We start from the raw sequence: 19,625 nt of genomic DNA on the forward strand, positions 1-19,625 counted from the left end.
ATGCTAGAGAAGGTCAGTGTAAAGCAGACAAAAAAAAACTACAGGCACAGTTGGGGAACTTGCTGTCACAGGATGCTGTGGATGATGTATCTGCAGGTTCAAAAGGAGATAAGGCAAATTCCTTAAGAGATGTACCCCCTAACAAAAGGATGGGAAAGTGGAGGTGCTGGAGGAAGGGGCTGTAAAAGAAGCTGGGACCCCAGGACAGTCTGTCCTGTTGGACCTCCTGGACCAGTCTGGGGCTGGATGGGCATCCTCAACCAGAGGGACATTTCTCAGCTTCTGAATGCCTTGACCTGCTTTATTCAACAGCAGCATGGGCTGAAAGGTGATGCCCGTGGCATATGAACATAGTGGATTTTATATGCCCTAATTATGCCCAGGCTGTTCATGAAAGAGAGGCAGGGTAAGGTCTGTTCATGGGGCTCTGCAGTTTGTGTAAAAACAGCCTCATAAAAGAAACAACGGGAAAATTTCACAAGCAGATAACTAAAGAAATGCAAAATGCTGCTTGCTTTTGAGTCTGGAAGGTGCTGCCTTTCACACACAGGCTCCAAAGAGCAGCCTCTGGAGAGCAAAGTCTATTCCTCTCCAGGAGAAAACTGAGACCAACAGCTCCCACTCTCCCTCTCCTGGTGGAAGTAAAACATCTTATAAAGGAGCTATGCCCCACCTGCTTCTCACTGCTCCCAACCCCCTGGACACTGTCTCCAAGACCCAGGCAGTGTCCCCCAGAGCACCCACTACCCACTTGATGTGGGTGACATCAAGGGGAGCAGAGAGAAAACATCTGCCTAGCTGGTGGCCCAAATATGGCAGAGATTTCCCCAGGAGAACTGGGAGACTTGCAGGGTCAGAAAAAGGAAAATAGGGTACTAAGAAAAATAAAAAATGAAAAAGTGTTGCTCAGGACTCCAGAGAGGGCTGTGGAGGGACCCAACATTGCTTTAGGTGGGCATCTATGGCAACCAAGCATTTTCTTCCTTTTTTCCTTTTTTTCTTTTTTGCCTGTTCTGAAACTTTAGTACCACTGGTACCACTCTGAGGAAACCCAGCTGGTTTCCCTTTTCCCTTTTTGGTTATTGTTTGGCAGCCAATTTTCAAAGGTGATATTAACATCTTCCCACAGTAACATCCATCACATCTTGGTGGGTGGGAGGGCAAGGAGGGGTCCCCAGCCCTCCTGAGAGAGCTCCCCTTGACCCTCACTGGGGCACTGCTGCCTGTTCCATGCTAAAAGACATAGACTGGTTAAGATTAGGGAATCTCTGCCTCTCCTTTAGTCATAGATATCTGGATGTAGCTGGGGAAAGAAAGTCTGCTGCATAAATGAGACTCTGGGGGAAGATCTTTTATAGGGTAAATCAGCCAGAAGTTAAAAGAAGAAATGTTTCATATCTGGAACAGTCAATGAATTCAAGAGCTCATTATAGTGCTAAGGTTCTTAATCCCCTCTCAAGCAGAAGAATGTTTAAATTGGTGAGAAACAGGGGTCAAGTCCAGGCAGGTATTTCAGTGCCTAACTTGTACTGACATTAATGGGAATGGGGGTCTCTGGGGAGGAATTGTGGACCTGGGCCTGTATATCATTCCCATAACTGAAACAGGGCTTGTGTTGCACTTGTGTTACAACATGTGCACATTATTATTCTTTTCAAAGCAAGGTCTTTCCGTGTAAGCTCTTTAGCATTTCTCAACTGTTTTGTCCTTCCAAGATTGGTGTGAACAGATTCTGCAGCAAGCTCATGCTGGGCAAAACCCACTTGCCAGAAATATAAGCAAGAAACCGGAGTCTAGTGATTTATTTCAGATAGTGATTAAATAGCCAGGTGTCAGCTGTGATTTGAAAAAGCTGCACGGGGCATTGTGAGGTCTAAACGGCACAGATCCAGGTGAATTCCTTGGAAACCCTTTTGTACCTCCAGAGTACTGTGCTCATCAAGGTGGTTAAGACTGGAACTTTTAGTCCATTCAGTGGGAATTTTGCCAGAGATTTGAGTGGAGCCAGGCCTAGCTGGCTGTACCTGCTGACATTTTAGATCGTATTTAACGATGCTTCCCCTACATTCAGGCACACAAAGCAATCTCCTTGGGCTCTCCATTTATAGGAAACCCCCTGCCAGATGCATCCAGCATTTTCTCCTGGCTTTTGCGGCTCTCCCGGAGTGCTAACCAAAGTGGGGCCAGTTTATGTGAGGCAAGGTGTGCAGGAAGGCAGGATGTTTTTCAACTCGCCCTGCAGGGCGGTGAGGACAGACCCAAACCCTCCTCCCTCTGGTTCCTCTGCGGCACCGAGCAGAGCCCCGGCCACAAGATGGGGCTGGCTCTTTGCAGTTGCAGGACGAGGCACACCAGAGGCAAAACCTTTTAATGAGCACGCTTTCCTTGGGGCTAACCATTGATAGATACACAGACAGGTTTCCATGGAGCTGCTAATTTTTAACCCTCTCCTGTGTCCCAGCCTTGCACATTCCCACGCCCGTCCCTCTGATGGTGCGTTACTTAACTCTGGGGATTGGGGCATATTTTTTGGGATGGCTCATGGCTGGAGATATCCACCAGCCTTTTCAGTTCAGCACATCAGGGAGCCCCTCCTGCAGACAGGCTCTCAGGCAGCCAAGCGCCTCCAGCCTGCTCCAGGGGCTGTAGGCACACCAAAACTTGGCCAGGTTTGGTCTGGCTTCATCATCCCTGTCTCAACTTTATGACCAGAGAGGCATGAGGAAAGTCTCCCCCTTGTACCTCCCTCACTTTCCAGCCCAGCAGCTTCAGGCATGGACTAGCTCAGAGATTTATTCTGAGCTCTGCCTTTTTTCATCTATTAGAGGGTCAAAACTTGGCAAAACCACTTTAGGTGCTGTTCTCTGCTTCCCAGAAGTGTTGCAATGCTGCTCTTCAGCAGGTCAGGAGTTGTTTGGGAGTAGTGTTGCTCTTGAGTATCTGAGAACAGAGGTTGGTCCTTAGATGGTAAAAATATCTATTTTTAGAGCAGGCAGCAGCAACACGTGCTGCATCTTTAGCCAGAGAATAGAAATAGGATTAAATTTATTATTGTAATTTTTGGCATGTGGTAGTTGCCTATTACTAACAAGCATTTTGTGAGAATTGTATTTTTTTACAGCTTCCTCGGAAAAAGAAGGAGACAAACTTTTTCCATGGAAGTGAAAGCCCCAGCAGCCTGGTCTGTGGGCTCACCTGTGGGAGGAGGCAGCGTGGGGATGGCAAAGCTGCACAGTGCCCACAGCCTGTGTCTCTGCTCCCCTATTTCCCATCATGGCACAGCCTGGAGGAACCAGCAAACAGCATGGTGAGGACCTGGAAAGGAAAATGAAGTGTTTTCCTAACACAAGAACTGTTTGTAACACGGTGGAGGTTTCCAAGCTTCAGGTGAGTTTGCCTTTTATTTCACATCTCTGATCCTACACCCCAGTTTGACCCTAGCTCTCCTAAAACTCCTTTTTATTAAAAATATAAATCAGTCCACTTTTTTCACCATCTGAATTCCAGTTTGGCCATCCTTTGTTGCATGGAGAGCTGCTTGAACCAAAGGACTGAGGGATGTTCAGGACCTGCTGTGCACCAGCAGTGCCCAAAACCAGGCTGCACCTGCATTCCCCATCCAGCCATTTGGCTTCTGGAAACAGGCAATCTTAGATGTCTTAGCTGGTCTTTCTTGCACACTAGAGAGCTGTGCCTGGGATCCTGAACTTACTGCAAATGTGGTGGTGGAATGAGTTATACCCAGTAATGTGGCTGTAATGAGTTACATCCAGACAGATGATGTTTCTTCCAGCTGGACCTGCTAGGAAGTAGCAAACCTAAACTTATGCCACAGAGTCTAGAAATGGAAGAAAGTCAAAGATGTCCCAGGATTTTGCTGCTGGAGAGTGGTTATATTTTCTGAAACACTAAGGCAGAGGTGGAGCTTCACCCTGAAACAGGCTGTGGCTTTGTGCAAGGGCCTGGGAGTGGCTCAGACTGGTGCAGAGAGAAGAAGGAATCACCACTGAAAATCCAGAATCTCTTTAGTGCCATGGCAGACATCTAGATGTGACTCAGATGCTTTTATCCACCCTTCCTGCCCCAAGGAAAATAGGACAATGAAAACCTATCTGTAGAACACCTGGAGTATCTTAGATAAAGGATTTTATGTGTTTTAACTGATCATAAAAGAGACAGAGAATCAACTTATAATTACATCACTTTAAAATCCATGCCCAGGTCAGATACCCTGGGTTTATGTTCTGCTTTAACCACAGGTTAAAGTGTAAGTGATAAGAAAGTGAACATAAAGATCAGGCCTTTCCAAATAGGGATTTCCTCTCTCTGTTACAGAAAAACTGTGCAATAATACTGAAAACCCAGGTCCAAGGGCCTTGGCAAGTATTTATGGGCTGTGGCACATAAGTACTTGAAGGAGCCTGAGGGATCTCATGGACTATGTGATCCTCAAGAATGGCATTTTGTAGACAGGAGACATGATGGTCAAGAGAGAAAAGACTGAGGCTGTGGTGGTGGCTGTTCCTGGAGATCAAGGGAGACTTTGTTGTAGGCCATCCTTTCACAAGCCCCAGGAGACAGAGCCCTTTTTTCAATTTTGTTCCCAAAATCTTGGTGCTGCCTCAAACTAATCTTCTACTGAGTCCATAATAATCTAGTTGAGACATGGGCATTAAAGCTTTTTTTCTCAATCCCTTATTCAGAACAAGGGAATTCCAGGAGGAAGATCATGGGGTTATCTGGTTTTGTACATGAAGGCAATCTTTTTTTGGGGCATCTACTGCCACCCCATGCTTGACTCCAGAAAAACAACCAGGGCATATTGTCACCTGCAAGCAGGAAGGTTTTACACCAACAGCTTCTCTGTGGATCTCATTTCAGGCCACACATTACCTCTGCTCATGCCTCATTTCTTGGTCAGTGGCCAAGCTCAGGGACACAAGGCTGCCTGCTTTCTCTGGAACTGAGCTGCCCACCTCATGTTCACCATGAATTCCCCCTCTTGGTGTTACAGATGCTTCTTTGGCCATTTTTGCAATTACATCCTCTTTTGCTGCTGCATATGGGGCAAGAGCACAGCACCAGCTTCAGAGAAGGGTATTAACTCTTCTCATTAGGGAAGCCACAGCCACTTCCTCCCCTGTGGCTCCTGGGGTCTTTCCCTGTACACACCACACAGTGGTCTGTTGGTCACTGGTGCTGTTCTGGGATAGGATAAACCACCTGTGACTCTGCAGGACCTTCAAAGGATTTGGCTTGAAAAACATGATGACTGATAGCAGATGTTGAGCATCAACAGCACCTTACTGCTCAAAAAGTGCATAGCAGCAGCTCCTGACCTTCCCCCTTCTCTTGGGGGTTTCTCCTGGGGGATGTGAGATCAGGACAGCCTGGGCACAGCGAGCACCAGGTGCTTGTGACAGTGCCACAGGGACTGCAGGAAGAGTGAGCTCGGCCTCAGCTGAGCCCAGCTAAAAATAACCAGTGACTGGGGAGCTCCTACGCCTCGCCTGGCCCTGCTCCTGCTGCAGTGCATTCCTTCTGAAAGTACTGTTCATCTCCTCAAGCCCTCTTCTCTGCTCCTTGAGATGCCACAGTTCAGCCTCAGAAGGTGTTTTCCGTTCCTTCCCTCCACGGAGTTTCTTTACCCCATGGCCCTGCTTTTCCTTTCCCCCCCTTGCTCATCTGCCTCTTGCCCCTGGGCATCTGCTCCTTCCCCCAGTGCTCCTGGGGCAGCATGGCAGGACACAGGGGTGAGAGATGAGCATCTCTGCTCCTACAGCCAGGAATAGTTTAAAGCTCTCAAACATGAGTCTATCCATGGATATTTGTATTTGTAGTTGTGTCTGGGGGTACTTGGGCATGGCCAGAAGACCCAAGAAGGGACTTCTAGGTCTACACAAGGCATCTCTGGGCAGTAATGGGTACTTTATCTCTTGCAAGTGCAGGATCTGCATTTCAATTTTTTTTTTCTTCTTTTTCCCCACATGAATATTAAAAATATTCCACGGAGGAACAACCTGCTTCAAAGTTCCCACACACCACATCTTGCACGTCCAGGTCAGTCCCAACATGGCCGGTATTAATTTTATTATTAATAAAGGGTGACAGCATGCACCTTATGTTTTTGGGATAACAGGGAGAACTGATGCTGTCCCTTTCCCCAAGCACAGCCAACAGCTTGAGGGCAGTTTGTAGGCTACTGCCTGTCCCACATACCACACTCCTACCATGGCAGAGGTTTTGATGAGGCATTTAGTGGTATTTTTGCACTGGTGGTGAGCAGTAGGGTTGTGATGCTCCCACAGCCACACCAGTACTTGTTTTGATTTAGCAGCCCTGGTACAGTTAAAATGTTACAACTTTTGTAGGTGTGTATTTCCTAAAACAACAAATAGTCACTTTAAACCCAAACCTGGTTTCTCCCGGGGGTATGAAGAGGTTGAAGAAATCAGCAAGGTTTGTGAAAGCAGAGTTGGGAATCAATGCAAGTGAGGGGGAATTTTGGCAGGTGGCATTAGTTAATCACTTTTGTCTGAGAACAGCAACACAACGTGTTTTAAGCAAAATCTGATGGTGAGATCTAGCAGACATGAGGGTGTCGTGAAGGTCTGCAGGTCATGGGTAAGTTACCTGTTATTATAAACTGCTTTTAAAACCAATTATCAGCTCTAGGGATGATTTATGATTTCTTTTAAAAGAAGAAGAATACAGTAAGCTCTCCAGCAACCCGAACACGACCATAAATGCGATGCTCCCTTTAGATCTGAAGTGTTGCTGTCTCAGGCGGCGGGGGCGCGGACCGTGCCCAAAAGCCGTCAGACCGTGAGCGCAGCGCTGCGCGGGTGCCCCGGCTCAAAGAGCCCTCCGGCAAAGGGACACAGTCTGTTTGCACAGAGAAAATCCCTCAAGCGGGAAAAACGCCACGTAAGAGCAGGCACTGACCTGTGGGGAATGAGTGCGAGCCCTGCTGCGGGCGGAGAGGAGGGCGCGCATTCCTCGTGTGCCTGTGTGTCCATCTGTCTGCGTGTCCGTGTGTCCGCGCCCGCCGCGCGCGTCTGGCTGTGCCTGTCCGTGCGGGTACATGTGCATCCGCAGAGGCAGCCTGTCCGTGTCCCTGTCCGTGTCCCTGTCCTTGTGCGTGGGCCCGGCCGTGCCCGCGGGTCCCGCTCCGGACGGGGCTACGCCTCCCTGCGCGGGGCGGGGAGGCGGCAGCGCACCCTGGGGAGCGGGACAGACACACGCACAGACCCACGGACACACGGCGAGGCGCACGGACAGAGGCACCCGCACACCGCCCCGTCCCGTCCCGCCGCCCCCGGGCAGCTCCGCGGCGCCGCCCCCGCCTCCTCCTCCCGCCGCCGCCGCCGCGGCCGCACAAAAGGCGGCGGGGAGGGCCCGGCCGGGAAGGGCAGCCCGGCCGCCCCGGCCGCCGCACCATGCCCCGCCGAGGGGGGCTGCCGGCCCCCGCCGCCGCCCGCCGGCCCCCCCCGCTCCTCCTCCTCCGCCTCCTCCTCCTGGCCGCCCCGCTGCAGCCCGGCAGAGGTAAGGGCCGCTCCGCTCCCGCCGCCCCGGGCCCTGCGAACGCCGCTCCGGAAGGCGGCTTGTCCCCCAGACCCGCCTCGGTGCTCTCTGTTGCCGGCTGTGTTCTCCCCTCCTCTCTCTCCCCTTCCCGGTGCCTCCCCCGCAGCCGCTTTGCCGTGCGCCCGCAGCCGGCGGGGCGCGGGTCCCCGCTGTCCCCGCTGTCCCCGCTGTCGCCGTGCTCGGGGTGGCCACTGCCGGGGCTCTCCCGCATCCCCCCGGCCCCCTCCCGCCGTGCCCCCGGTGACGGGTGGCGGGGACCCGCGCTGCGGGGCACGGACCGCATCCGCGGGGTGTTACACCTTCGCCTTAAAAAGCACGGAACTGCTATTTATACCCCTCGCTCTATATATATTCCTAATGGAAGCGGCTGCGGCCGCTTCTGCTCAGGGCGCACACTTCCCCGGGATGTTTGCCTGAGCGCGGTGTGTTCATCGATGGGGCGAGCAGCAGCAGCAGAAAGCCGCACGCAGGCTGTGCCCTGCCGGTCACCGCTCTCCACGCTGTCACCTTGTATCGTTCCTCACTTGCACCTTGAACCGTGGCACCCAGAGAGAGGTCCTTGTCCCTCGTGGGGATGCTCTCGGTTTGTACGCACACGCAGTGTGCAGTGCAGTTACTCTGCTCTAGCAGTACTGGAAATAGGGTTTTCCTCCTCTCTGAGCACTTGGGGAAACTTCTTTATAAGAAGGGAGCCCACAAAATGCCTAAGTCCACCATTCCAGTACTTACTCTAAGTAATTGATATTTGAATGAGTAATCTTAGGAAGAAGCTCATCTTGCAGAGTGCTGTGGCACATAATTGCAAAAGCTCAGGAGAAGTTTTCTTAATTTTTTTTTTTTTTTTTTTTTTTGGTGTGCCCGATCCATGAAATTGATGGTTCAGTATTGCAGCAGACCATCTCGGGTATCTCAGAATGCCTATTGCAAGCACAGATAAAATGCTCCTTTTTCATGCTTAGCTGTATAAAGTGCATCACTTCTTTTTTTTCCTCTGTCTTCCCTAAGCAAGCCAGTACATTCACCTCTGTTTGAGGAGCTGCCCAAACTAGGATTTCTTGCAGAACAGGTTTAAAATGAGGTCTGATTGCCTGGAGCATCTTTATGAGTAAATGTGATGAGTACCTTTCATCAGAGTTTCCTATCTTGCTCTGCATCTGTAGTTTGATGTATTAAAATCTCTGCTGTCTACAGTGGAATACACTGTCATCTTCTGCTTTTTGGGCTCTCCTGCAGCACAGTCCAAGGGAAGGATGTCATTTGGAGATGTTCTTTGTGCTTGCTGGATGCTACTGTGCAAAATAAATAGAGTGCAGGGCTTAGGACTCAGTAGCATCAGTATGAAGGACTGTATGTGGGCTGTGCAGCTCAGCAATCCAGGGAGTGGATTATTTACCTCCAGAGTAATCCCAGCTAAACCCTGGATGGAATCTTCCCCATTATAAGAAGTTTAGTTGATTTTTTGTTAAATGTATCACAGTCCAAAGAGCAGACTGAGTTCCTTCCAGTCTCAGTGGGTGACTTGCCCCAGCATCTGCAAGGATCTGGGCTGGCTGAGCATCATCAGGTCCTTCCTCTGCTGAATTTGGGAAATGCAGAACCAAGCACAGCGAAGACTTGCATCTGGAAAATCCTGCGTGTTTCTATTCCAACTCAAAAAGATCAGGTTTCAGTCTAAAATTGGAGGGCTTCACAAAGCTCTGTTTTCACAACAATGCTGGAAATGGTTTAGTGCTGCTGCACAGTGGAAAGAAAAGCATACTTGGAAACTTCAAAAGCTGCCACCAGGAGGAATGTCACCCCATGGCTGGCCACAGGAGCGTGGGCTGCTTTGGTCATGGCACGCAGTGGAAGGAGGAGACCTTGGTTTTCATTCAGCTATTACTGTGACTAAGTAAACTCTCAAAAACCCAGCAGTCAGGAATGGAGGTAAATATTTCCATGCGGATGGGCGAGTGAAGCTGTGGGAGAGCCAGGCCTGCGTAGCCAGGGTATGAATGCAAGTATTTGCTACATAAAGCCCATTATTTTTCCTGGGTTACCCTGTGCACAGCTGCCAAAGCAGCAGCTCTCAAGGAGAGGCTTTGGGCCATGTTGTAGGGTTTGCAAATGCAGTGTTAATTGCTGTCTAAATTTTAACTCAGTTGAACAAGTTACATTTTTCTTTATACTACTTATTTATGTTTTGAGCTCTTGTAGTGTCCAGGAGCTGGAATATAACTTCTGAATGCAAAAAAGGAATGAAACGCCTGGGGATGTGGTAACAGCCAGAAGGAAAAAAAAAACCAAAAAACCCCACTCTTAAGAAGGCTCTTGTTTGGTATGAATGAGCCCAAGGAGCCTGTTTGAATGAGAGCCATAGAGAGAGTGCAGGGCTTGGCTCTCTGGGGTTGGAGTTAACCACCTTGTGGGCAGCAGAGACCCGTCAGTGCATGGCTCTGGCACGGTCAGGCCTCTGCCATGACTGACAGGATCTACTTATCCTCTTTTTGTTTGTAGTCCAGGGCATGCCAGGTTTTCCTCCAGCTGTCCAGCTTGATTCACTGCTTCCTGTGCTCACAGCTCAACCCCTTATGGGAGCGACCCAGGCAGCCACTGCTTTCCATTTCTTGGTGCAATATTCACATGGGATACAGCAAAAATTCTTCTTCAGAAGTTCTCATGGCAGAAAGTTCTTGGGTCAGGAGAAAACTTCACTCTTCAGCAGCTGTTGGCAACTCTGTGGAATCTGCAGATTACACCCAGCATCGGCGTGGTGTGCTGCTATCTGCAGATGCAACTGGCTGAAAATGGAGGCCTGACAATGCTTTTATTGACATTTGGGTTGGAAAAAATAGCAGACTGGGAATTCAAGCCTGAGGCATTTCATTTGGAGTGTGCAGCCTCTGTGCTGAAACCTCGGTTGAAGATTTCTTTAATCATTTATTGACAGTGGAAGTTAATAGCTGCACCCGGGGGAGCTCGGCCATCAGTGGTATGGAAGGGCACATTCATAGCCACAGGCATGCTTGAACAAGCTGCTGCATTCAAAGCCCGTACCATTGATGTCTACTTCGGCTTAACTTGTGTGCTTACACTTCATTTTTAAAGCCCAAAGTGCAAATTGTAGATTTTGTAAGTGAAACCTGCTCAGGACCTCTTGTGCTGCCGGACACCAGCAATCCAGGAGCAAAGAGCATCAGCCTGGCTGATGCCCCTGCTGGGATCACAGACAGGGAGAGCCCTCAGTGTCTTCCACCCCTGCTGCCTTGGACATGTCCCAGTGATAACCACTGCAAGGCTTAACCTGGATCTCCTGTGGAAATGTCTCTTGTAGTAAAATGAAAGTAATGTACTGCAACATGAGTCCACTGTGAGAGTCACCTGTGTGGGAAGGGGAGATGAGTATGTTTCAAGAGTGCTTTAATAAGAAAATTATGGGGAGAGGGCCCCCCCCCATATATTCAGCTAGAAAAAATGAGAAGATATGCCTAAAGATGTGTCTTTAAAAGTCAGCATGTCGGGCTTTTGGATAGCCAGCTCCACGTTTCAGAGTGGTCAAACAGTTATTGAGTTCTGCCCACAGCAAGGGGAGTCTTTGATTAGGCATATGAGTAGCTGGACTCTTTGATTAACCAGACATCATTGAAAAAGAGTAAAGAAAAATCACCAGATTCAGTCATTTTTAGAGGTTCTCAGCACCCCAAAGCAAGTTTCTGTCCTTTTCATTTACCTTAGAGAAGGAAAAGAAAACAAGACCTCCTTACAGGTGAAAATAAATTTACAGCTTCTCCTGCCTTTTAGGCTCCTGGGAGATTATTTGCTCTTGTTTGAATATACACTGTGCTTAGCATTAAGAATGTCTCAGAAGCCCCCTAAGCGCTATTTTGGAGTGGAATAACCATTCAGCCCACACTGTTCTCTCTTGCTGAAGGTCTCAATCTGTGCACCAGTGGAAGCGCCACGTCCTGTGAAGAGTGTCTCCTCATCCACCCCAAGTGTGCCTGGTGCTCCAAGGAGGTAGGTGGGCACACCTCGCTTGACTTTCATGCTTTTTGTGGTGTTGGAAGGGAGCTCTTTTCTCACCTTGCCTGTTCCTGGCTCATGCCACACGGGGGGAGTGAGGGCAGAGGATGCTGCATGCCGAGTGTATTTTGGGTGTGTGGGACTCCTCAGCTCTTTGACATCATAGGAAATAAGTCTCTGACCCCACTTTGACCCCCACACACCCTCAACAGAGCAGCACTGTTCCTTCAGTCCTTCTGTCCCTTCAATTACCTTCTTGTTTTCGGTGGATGCTGCGTCCCTGCATGGGCTCTGTGTTACAGGGAGCCTTGCTCCAGAGCTCTCTCCCCAAAAAGCCCCAAGCTCCTGGCTAGTGTCCTGCTACGTGTCCCTCGTCGTGTGTCCTGGCATGGGCTCTTTGTCTGTAACAAAGAATTCTCCTTTCTGAATCTATTGTGTCATTTTGCGGGGGGTGATCCATGCTTCTGGCATCGGTGCCATGAGATGCACAGAGTAACTGAGCACTTCAGAGGGAAAATACATCCTTGTGCTGATGCTGAAGCTGCTCACCCATAACTCAACTGCGCCTCCTTGTTTGTGAGCAATTGCAAATACCTCCCCCTGCTCCCTAAGGGCTGCTCATGAGTTTAGGTCTATATATATAATCCAATATATGTCTTATAAAGCAGACTTACAATTTCTAGAGAACAAGGTGTGTGAAAGCCCTAATAATGTTTGATGCATAGAAAGCAATTGTCTGCTTAGTGCCTGTCCTAGGTGTTTAGGACAGAAGTAGGGATGCTTTCAGATGCATGGAAAAATCTTAAAAACAGGCTGGCACAGCTGCTGTGTCAGGAACCAGTTTTGGGATGGGAGAACCCCAGAGCAGTGGATGATCTTGAACCTCTCTATGGGCATGGCCGGTGGTGGTGCTGTTCTGTTCCCTCTGACCCTTATTCCTCTAGTGTGGCCATCCCTGTCCCCTTCTGGGCATTCACTTCACCTTCCAGCTGCAGCTGGTGTTGCTGAGCTGAGGATGCCACCTCTGTCCCCTCTGCTGTTCCCCTCCCTCCCTGCCAGGCCTGCCTGGGGCAGCTGCCAGCTCCAGGGCAGAGGATGGGCTTGGGGATGGAGATGGATGTGGGGTGAAGGTGGCTTCCAGTCCCTCTGGTTTGGCTGGGTCTTGGGGGGGTGCCCCAGCCACTGACTCTCCAGGTCTGTGTCACTGGATGTTTCACTGTAAGCACAGCTGCAGCTCTCCAGGGAAAACCCTGTAATGCTGCAAGCACCACGCTGCCTGACAGCATCACAGCTTTCCTGGGTTGTTTTTTCCAGCCAGGCAATTGGTGTGCTGAAGGGAAAGGGTAAAGCAATAGATCTTGCTTCTGAGACATCTTGTAAACAGCTGTAAGAGCTCCTCTTCCAGCCAGCTAATCTGTGGTGGTGAGATTGGATCCAGGAACGCTGGCTATTAACTATGGGTACCCAATAGCTTGTGCTTTTTTTTTTCCTTACTTGGCATCGAAAGACAACTTTCTGCAGAATGCTGCTAGTGGAAATGTTTATCTGGTGGTCACTGTGACCACTAATTGTACTAATGGCACTGGCAGCCTGACTCTTATCATGCAAACAGGGTAGTTACTGAAAAAAAAAAAGAAAATTCCTGACTGGAATGGAGGGGCCAAGGAGGAAGATGGGTGTTTACAGGGAAGTCCTGTAATACTTCCTGACCTTTAGCCTGCAGAAGCTATTTAAAAATACACAGTTCAAGGTGTTTTGTGCCAAGAGCTATGTGTTCAAAAGCTGCTGTTCCCATTACATGCTACATGCTTAAACTTAGCAAGTTCTTATCCTAATTTTGTATTTTTTGTATTTTTTTTAGAATGTACTGTTTGAAACGAATTATTTCTCTTTAGCTGAGATCATCAGGTGAGGTAATGGGATTTACAAGATACCTGGAGTTTTTCAGCTTCAGAAAGTTTTAAAGGAATATTATAATATCTACAATATCCGCCTGCGTTTCATAGTCATTTCACCACCTTATTCCCCTTCCCTCTGCTGCAGCCTAGTCAGGTTTATTAAATTTATTGGATAGCTCTTAATGTGTTTTCCTTAGCTTTTCCATTGGCTGCAGTTTGCTATCTATGTTTCCTGGTTGCATGTATGCCAGTCAAATTTTACAGCTCTGCTGCTCTTTAAATCTCAGGGGTAGGATATTGGAGTGTATTCCACAGGTGGCAGTTGTGTTGTGGTAGAAGCTCAGCCAGCTGATTTGTGTGTATTTTGTACTCCCTTTGCATTCACAGGTTTGTGTGCAAATTGGGCCAGCTTTTATCGACTTTGCAAGCAAAAAATAACAATTTTGTCAGGAAATATATATAGTAGAAATCTATCATACAGTACATGTAGTATAATTCTATATATAATGTATACAGTATGTTTAGAGATGTCTGTTACACAGTGTTTATATATATATATATAGACACATTGTATAGCTATATATATAATGGCATTGTATAGTTATATGTATAATTTATCTTCCTGTATTTTCTTTGGGGAAATATTTGGGGAATAATTTCACTTGGTGGTACCATCATACCAATTTCTTTGGGAGCCCTATCCCAGTAGTTTCCTAGGAGGGATAAGGTCCCTTGAATTTACACTGCCCTGAATTGTGAAGGTAAGGGGATGTGTACAAATCTTACAGCAGAGCAGTCAGGGAGCTCTCACTTTATGACTGCCACCTCCTAACCTGTTGGTACAGGCTTCATCAGGTCCCCTGCCTTGGTTGGACTTTTCACTTCTGCTTGTGCTCAGCATCTCTGTTCCCATCCAGAGGGGTGATGATGGATGAGCTGATGATATCAGCTCCTGGTGTGCAGCAGCCCTGGAGCCTCCCTGGCCTGCTGAGCTAACCACAAGTCTTTGGGCTCTTGGAAATTTGGGAGCAGACATCGATTTCTGTTGGCTTGTGGAAGAATACCTTGAAAGGCAGGCCTCAAAGGTGGGGATTTCAGTGGCACTTAGAAGAGGATGTGTGAATATGTGGCCTTACCCATCACCTGAGCATGCCTTGAAACAGGGCTCTCTGAGGGAGAATGACTCCTGGTGTGATGGAGATGCTGCAGCCTGTCCCTCCACGCTGGAACTGAGGAATCTGCAAGGTCTAGGAGAAGCTGGAAACGATGAGAAATTGCTGACATGGTGCTGGTGTAATATTCTCACTGGAAGCTGCGCACTGGCCTGTGGGGTTGCTGTATCTCTGTCGCAGCCTGGTTTCCGTGTGTGGGACAAGAGGATGCTTGTGGAATTTTTTGCAGTGGCACCTGGTTGCCCAGGCTGAGCAGGGCTTGTTGAGTTTGCTGGGGAGAGCAGGGAGCTCAGGATGAAAGTGCTGTCCCCTGAGCTGCCAGGGCAGGTGTGATAGACAGGTGGGGGTTGTGATTGTGATAAGCCTTCCTGGGGTGATTGAAGAGGGTGAAGCTCTTCAAAAGAGCATTTGGGAGTACCAGTATGGGGGGGAAATGTCACCATTACATTTTCTTTTTTGCTGCTTTGGGGAGCAGTGTACCAGTGTGCAGAGGCTCCTCTTGTTTGTTAAATGTGTTTGTTAGGTGGATGAACTGTGTTCACTTGTCCATTACCTATGTGGATGCATTTATGTGTGTATGCGGAAACCAGAGATAACATTAATTAAACTGAAAGGTCCTTTTTGCGTAAGTGAAGTGAAATTTCCCCACTGGCACCTTCTGTTTTCCAGCAGGTGCTTTTACCTCATCCTCTTCCATACATTCCAGAATGTATGCCTAGAGGATGAGGAAAGAAAATCAAGGATGTTCCTAAATGGAGCATGTCAAGTTTTTGGGGTTTTGTTTGGTTTTTTGTTGGTTTCGGTTTTTTGTTTTGTTGTTTTGTTTGTTTTTTTTTTTTTTTAATGGAGAAAGCAGGCATGTTTCAGACAGAATTAATGCAGAACTGGATTGATTAAAGCAAAAAATGCTTGAGACCTTCAGTAAAAGAGAACAGGATAGGCTGAATGGTAGGGACATGCCTAGTCAGGAATTAGATATTAGATACAGTGAGTGCTATTCTCCATTTTTATAGCATGAACCAAGCAATTTGTCTTAAAACTGTCAAACTGATGAGCATGTAATCGTCACACTGTTGTCTCCATTCATCCTGTCTGCTTGTGTGCATTTGCCTTTGTGAGCTTGTTAGCACCGACCGGGGGCTGGAGCAGCCAGAGTGACTGACAGGGGCTGGGCACCTTCCAGAGTGCTCCTCTGTGGCACAAAGCAAAGTTTGGGGTGGTTCCCCCTTGTGAGGGGCATCTGCTGCATTTCTTGCCCAAGCAGGCCTGCTGGCAGACAATCGGAAAATATGTGGGCACACTGAATTGCTTAAGTGACCCCAGGGTGTTCTCTGCTGGGGGAAAATTGGGGTTTGAAGCAGCGTGCTGTGTCTGAGCTGCTGCGGGGCTGCCTCTTGGTGTGGTTTATCATGAGCTGTCTGCACCTGTGCAATGCCCTTTATTCCCCAGGTCTGCTCATCCTTTTTGCCCTCTACTGAACCCCAATGAGCCTTGATTTTCTCTGTCACAGGAAACTTTGCACTAGAGTTGGATGGTACGTGGTGGCCCCAGTTTTGGCTTTGGGTTTTGACCTATGGGTGCAGCTTGGGTGTTTGTTTGCAGGGTGCAGTGGTGATTGCTGGGACTTTCCCAAGGCCACTGTCACCCTCCTGTTACTCTGCCTGGGTAAGAAATCAAGATGAGGTAGGGGTCAGTCCTGCACCCCTGGGTGCTGAGCTGCACCACCCTCCCCTCAGGCATTTGCACCACTGAGGGTGGATATTTTCTTCCACCTCAGGTAATACGGCTTTTCACGGACAAGAAAATAGCTGGATTTGACTGGAACTGTAGGTTAGCAATTGCTGCCCTTTGGCAAGGCCTCTGGACCCATTTTAGAAGAAAATGTAGAAAAAATAGCTGGATCAAGGAAGGGGAACCTGGAGGAGTGCAAAGGTACTGCTGACCTAAGAGTTGTGTAGGAGCTTCTCCCTGACCTTCTGGACTTCCTTTGGAGCAGACCCTGGGAAAGCTTGGAAACACCTGACAGAAGCTGCAGTTTTGTGAGCAGCCCTAAATATTGTCCTATTTGGATGCTTCTCTCCAATGTTAGTTGCTCGAGAGTAACTAGAATTTCCCAGCTGTGTTCCTGGGCTGTTTGTATTGCTTTTTGCAACACTTTTTGGAGTGTCCTTTCTAATAGGTGGCAGCAGAAATGAGCTGGCAGGGGTATTCACCTGGACTGTGGTCTGGGTACTGGGAGAGTAGGAGAGCATCTCCCCCTGCTGCTGGGTGGATAGACCCAGGGGAACACCTGGACCCCACCAGCTTTTTGCTGGTTTCAGGTAAAACCACATCTGAGAGAACTTTTCTCCAAAGCTGCCTGAAATATGCGTCTCTGAAAGGCTGGGCGTTGTTTTCAGCTTTGTGAGGGATTCTGATTTTATTTTGTCATGCTGGAGATGATTTAAATAGTCCCAGTCCTCCTTTTTTGGAAGTTCATCTGTTTACACGACGCGTTCCAAGAAATTTGTGTTCGTATCCATCTGATGTGCCGTCGTCAGTTTCTTGGCTGGACCCTGCTGCTGGATGCTGGAATGCAAATCTCTCATTTTTCAAATAGCATTGGGACCTTGTAGTGAGAAAAATGCAGCTGGAAACCTCTGTCTGTGTCCTAGGGCCCTGTATCCAAGCTTGTCCTTGAGGGACCCCTGGAGATCACCCCATGAGGATCTGTCAGGAACCTCTCCCTCCTTGATGTCTCTCCTGTCCTTTGCCATGCTGGAGTTTCAGCAATAAGTGAGGTTTATTCAGCCCCACACTGGTTTTGGCTGAGCAGCAGAAGGAGGGGCTGGCATGGCTGCAAGCATCTTCTCTGAATTATTTAATGTCATATTAGTCCCTCAGCCCTGGAGCTGAAGAGGGTTGTCTCTATTGTTGTAGTGCAGAAATAAGTAGGAATCGACTGTTGAAAATCCAGTAAGTTTTTGGGCATGTGACTTGTTCCCTTTGGCACTTTTGGGGAGAAAAAAAAAGGCATTCTAACAAACAGGCTCTTGCAAAAGGGTGCATTGTGTTCCCTGCTGTTCCTGAGCACTGCCCTGCACAAGGCTGCTTTGTGCACCACACATGGGGCTCACAGCAAGGCTGGAGCTCTGGGATGGGTGTTGGGAGACTCCTGGCCATCCTTCGGGAGTGGGCCTCTTCCTGCACCTTGCTGCCTGTGCCTGACTGTCTGTGGTGGGCACAGTCTGCATTTTCACTGGCTCCCGTGAAGTTTCTCCCACCTCCCTTGCTCTCCACGCAGTGCTTGTGTGGGGACGTGTGGTGTCTCACCCAGGGAAGAGGGAGCCACCCAGCCTGTCTTCAGCTTCACATCTTCACTTGGCCCTCTCTGGGTTGGTGGGTTTGCCCTGCTTCCCTCAGTGCCACCTCCTTGTCCTTTCTTCTGTCTTTTGCAGAGCTCCTTTGAGACGGTGCATGTGCATAAAATAATAGGGATGGCAATGGGCTGTCCCTGCAGCAGACCAAGTGCTTTGCCTTGCTCTCTTGTGGCCAGGGCTGGGAACAGGTGCTGCTGCTGTGGCTGGGCTGAAAACACAGCCTTAGATTTCTCTTTCAGTGCTTTGTGGGCAAATTCAGTGTTCAAATCCTCATAGAACTTCCATTTTTGGTTGATCCTTTTGAAAAGCTCAAGCCTCAGTGCAGGCTCCACAAAGGACACGAGCTTCTCCTTCTTCTCCTTGTCATCATCTAGTTGTTAGATACCAGCATGTCAAAACAAAGCCCCTGCTGTGGGATTGATGCATTCCCCTCCACTTGTTTTTGTCCCTTCTTCACCCCCCAGGATTTCAGCAGCACAAAGTCCATCACATCCCGGTGCGACTTCCTGCAGAACCTGATTGCCAACGGCTGTGCCGGAGCCATCGAGAACCCCAGCAGCAGCATCAGCGTGGTGAAGAACGTCCCTCTGAGCAGCAAGGGCTCCGGCCAGAGCCACCTGGACGTCACACAGATCACACCTCAGAAGGTCGCCTTGAATCTTCGTCCTGGTGAGTCCCCAGCGACCCCGTGGGCTGTGGGGGGAGGGAGAAAGGGTGGCCAGGACGTGCCAAGAGCATGTTGTAGCCCGTGGCCTTGTAGCCCAGTAAAGCAGGTGACTGCTGGCCCCTTCCATTCCTTTGAACTTTGGTGGTGAGTCACAAACAGGTTTGGGGCTGGGGCACGTGTCCTCCATGAGAGGACACTGCTGTTAGGCAAAGTCACCCACAACTGCTCCAGTAATGGTCTTAACACCTGCATGTGTTTAGGAGGAACCTGCTCAGCTTCAAAATGGAATCACTGTGTGGAAGGAGTTAAAATAACTTTGGTTCCTCCGCTAAGCTGACAGGGCATGACTCTAAACTGAGACAGCTCCTTCTATAAATTGGAAACAAACCCACATATCTGTTTTCTGTCAGTATGCAAAAGAGCTATGGGATCAAGGCAGAAGATGGAGATTTGAACTTGTGACTCAGGCCTTGGACTGTAGCCAGGTCCCTCTTTCATTCTCCTGAGCCATCACTTTTCTTCAATCTCTTCCTTTTAATTAAAAATTAGAAGGGAACAGCTCATCCGAGCTATGCGAGCATGCTTGCTATCAAAAGTTTTTGCATGGTGGGGGGAGGCTTTAATGTGGGTTTAGAATTCTTGAAAAAAATTTGGCAGCTGACATTTCTGAAGAGGGAAAAAAGCTCTTTATTGCAGAGATAAGAAGCAAATATAAAAGCTTGATTCATTATAAGCAATTGGTGTGGGTTTCTAAGGCTTACAGTTTTGTGACAGCTCTCACGAGCATACAGAAAAGAGAAATATTGATGTTTTGCCCAAGAAAAACGGGGGTTTGAGCTGGTGCTTATGCTATCAGTGCTCTCCCAGAGCCTACCAGTTGCTGCAAGAGTTTTTTGTTTTAGCTGTGTAGGTTAGAAGTTGGCATGTTTTTCAATTAACTTCC

At 48.8% G+C, this 19,625-nt stretch overlaps 1 protein-coding gene across 1 annotated transcript in view; it reads left to right on the top strand.

Annotated features, from left to right (window-relative positions):
- The first annotated feature begins 7,209 nt into the window (after nucleotides 1–7,209).
- The window catches only part of ITGB5 (integrin subunit beta 5), a 57,810-nt gene continuing 45,394 nt past the window's right edge, over nucleotides 7,210–19,625 (top strand). Inside the window, exons 1-3 of the mRNA XM_041473254.1 lie at nucleotides 7,210–7,545; nucleotides 11,495–11,580; nucleotides 18,480–18,684. Coding sequence (XP_041329188.1) covers nucleotides 7,440–7,545; nucleotides 11,495–11,580; nucleotides 18,480–18,684 — 397 coding nt within the window. The 5' untranslated portion in view covers nucleotides 7,210–7,439. The remainder of the gene's footprint in view (nucleotides 7,546–11,494; nucleotides 11,581–18,479; nucleotides 18,685–19,625) is intronic.

Source organism: Pyrgilauda ruficollis, unplaced genomic scaffold, assembly GCF_017590135.1.
Source record: "Pyrgilauda ruficollis isolate IOZ18807 unplaced genomic scaffold, ASM1759013v1 scaffold3, whole genome shotgun sequence".
NCBI classification, from domain to species: domain Eukaryota; kingdom Metazoa; phylum Chordata; class Aves; order Passeriformes; family Passeridae; genus Pyrgilauda; species Pyrgilauda ruficollis.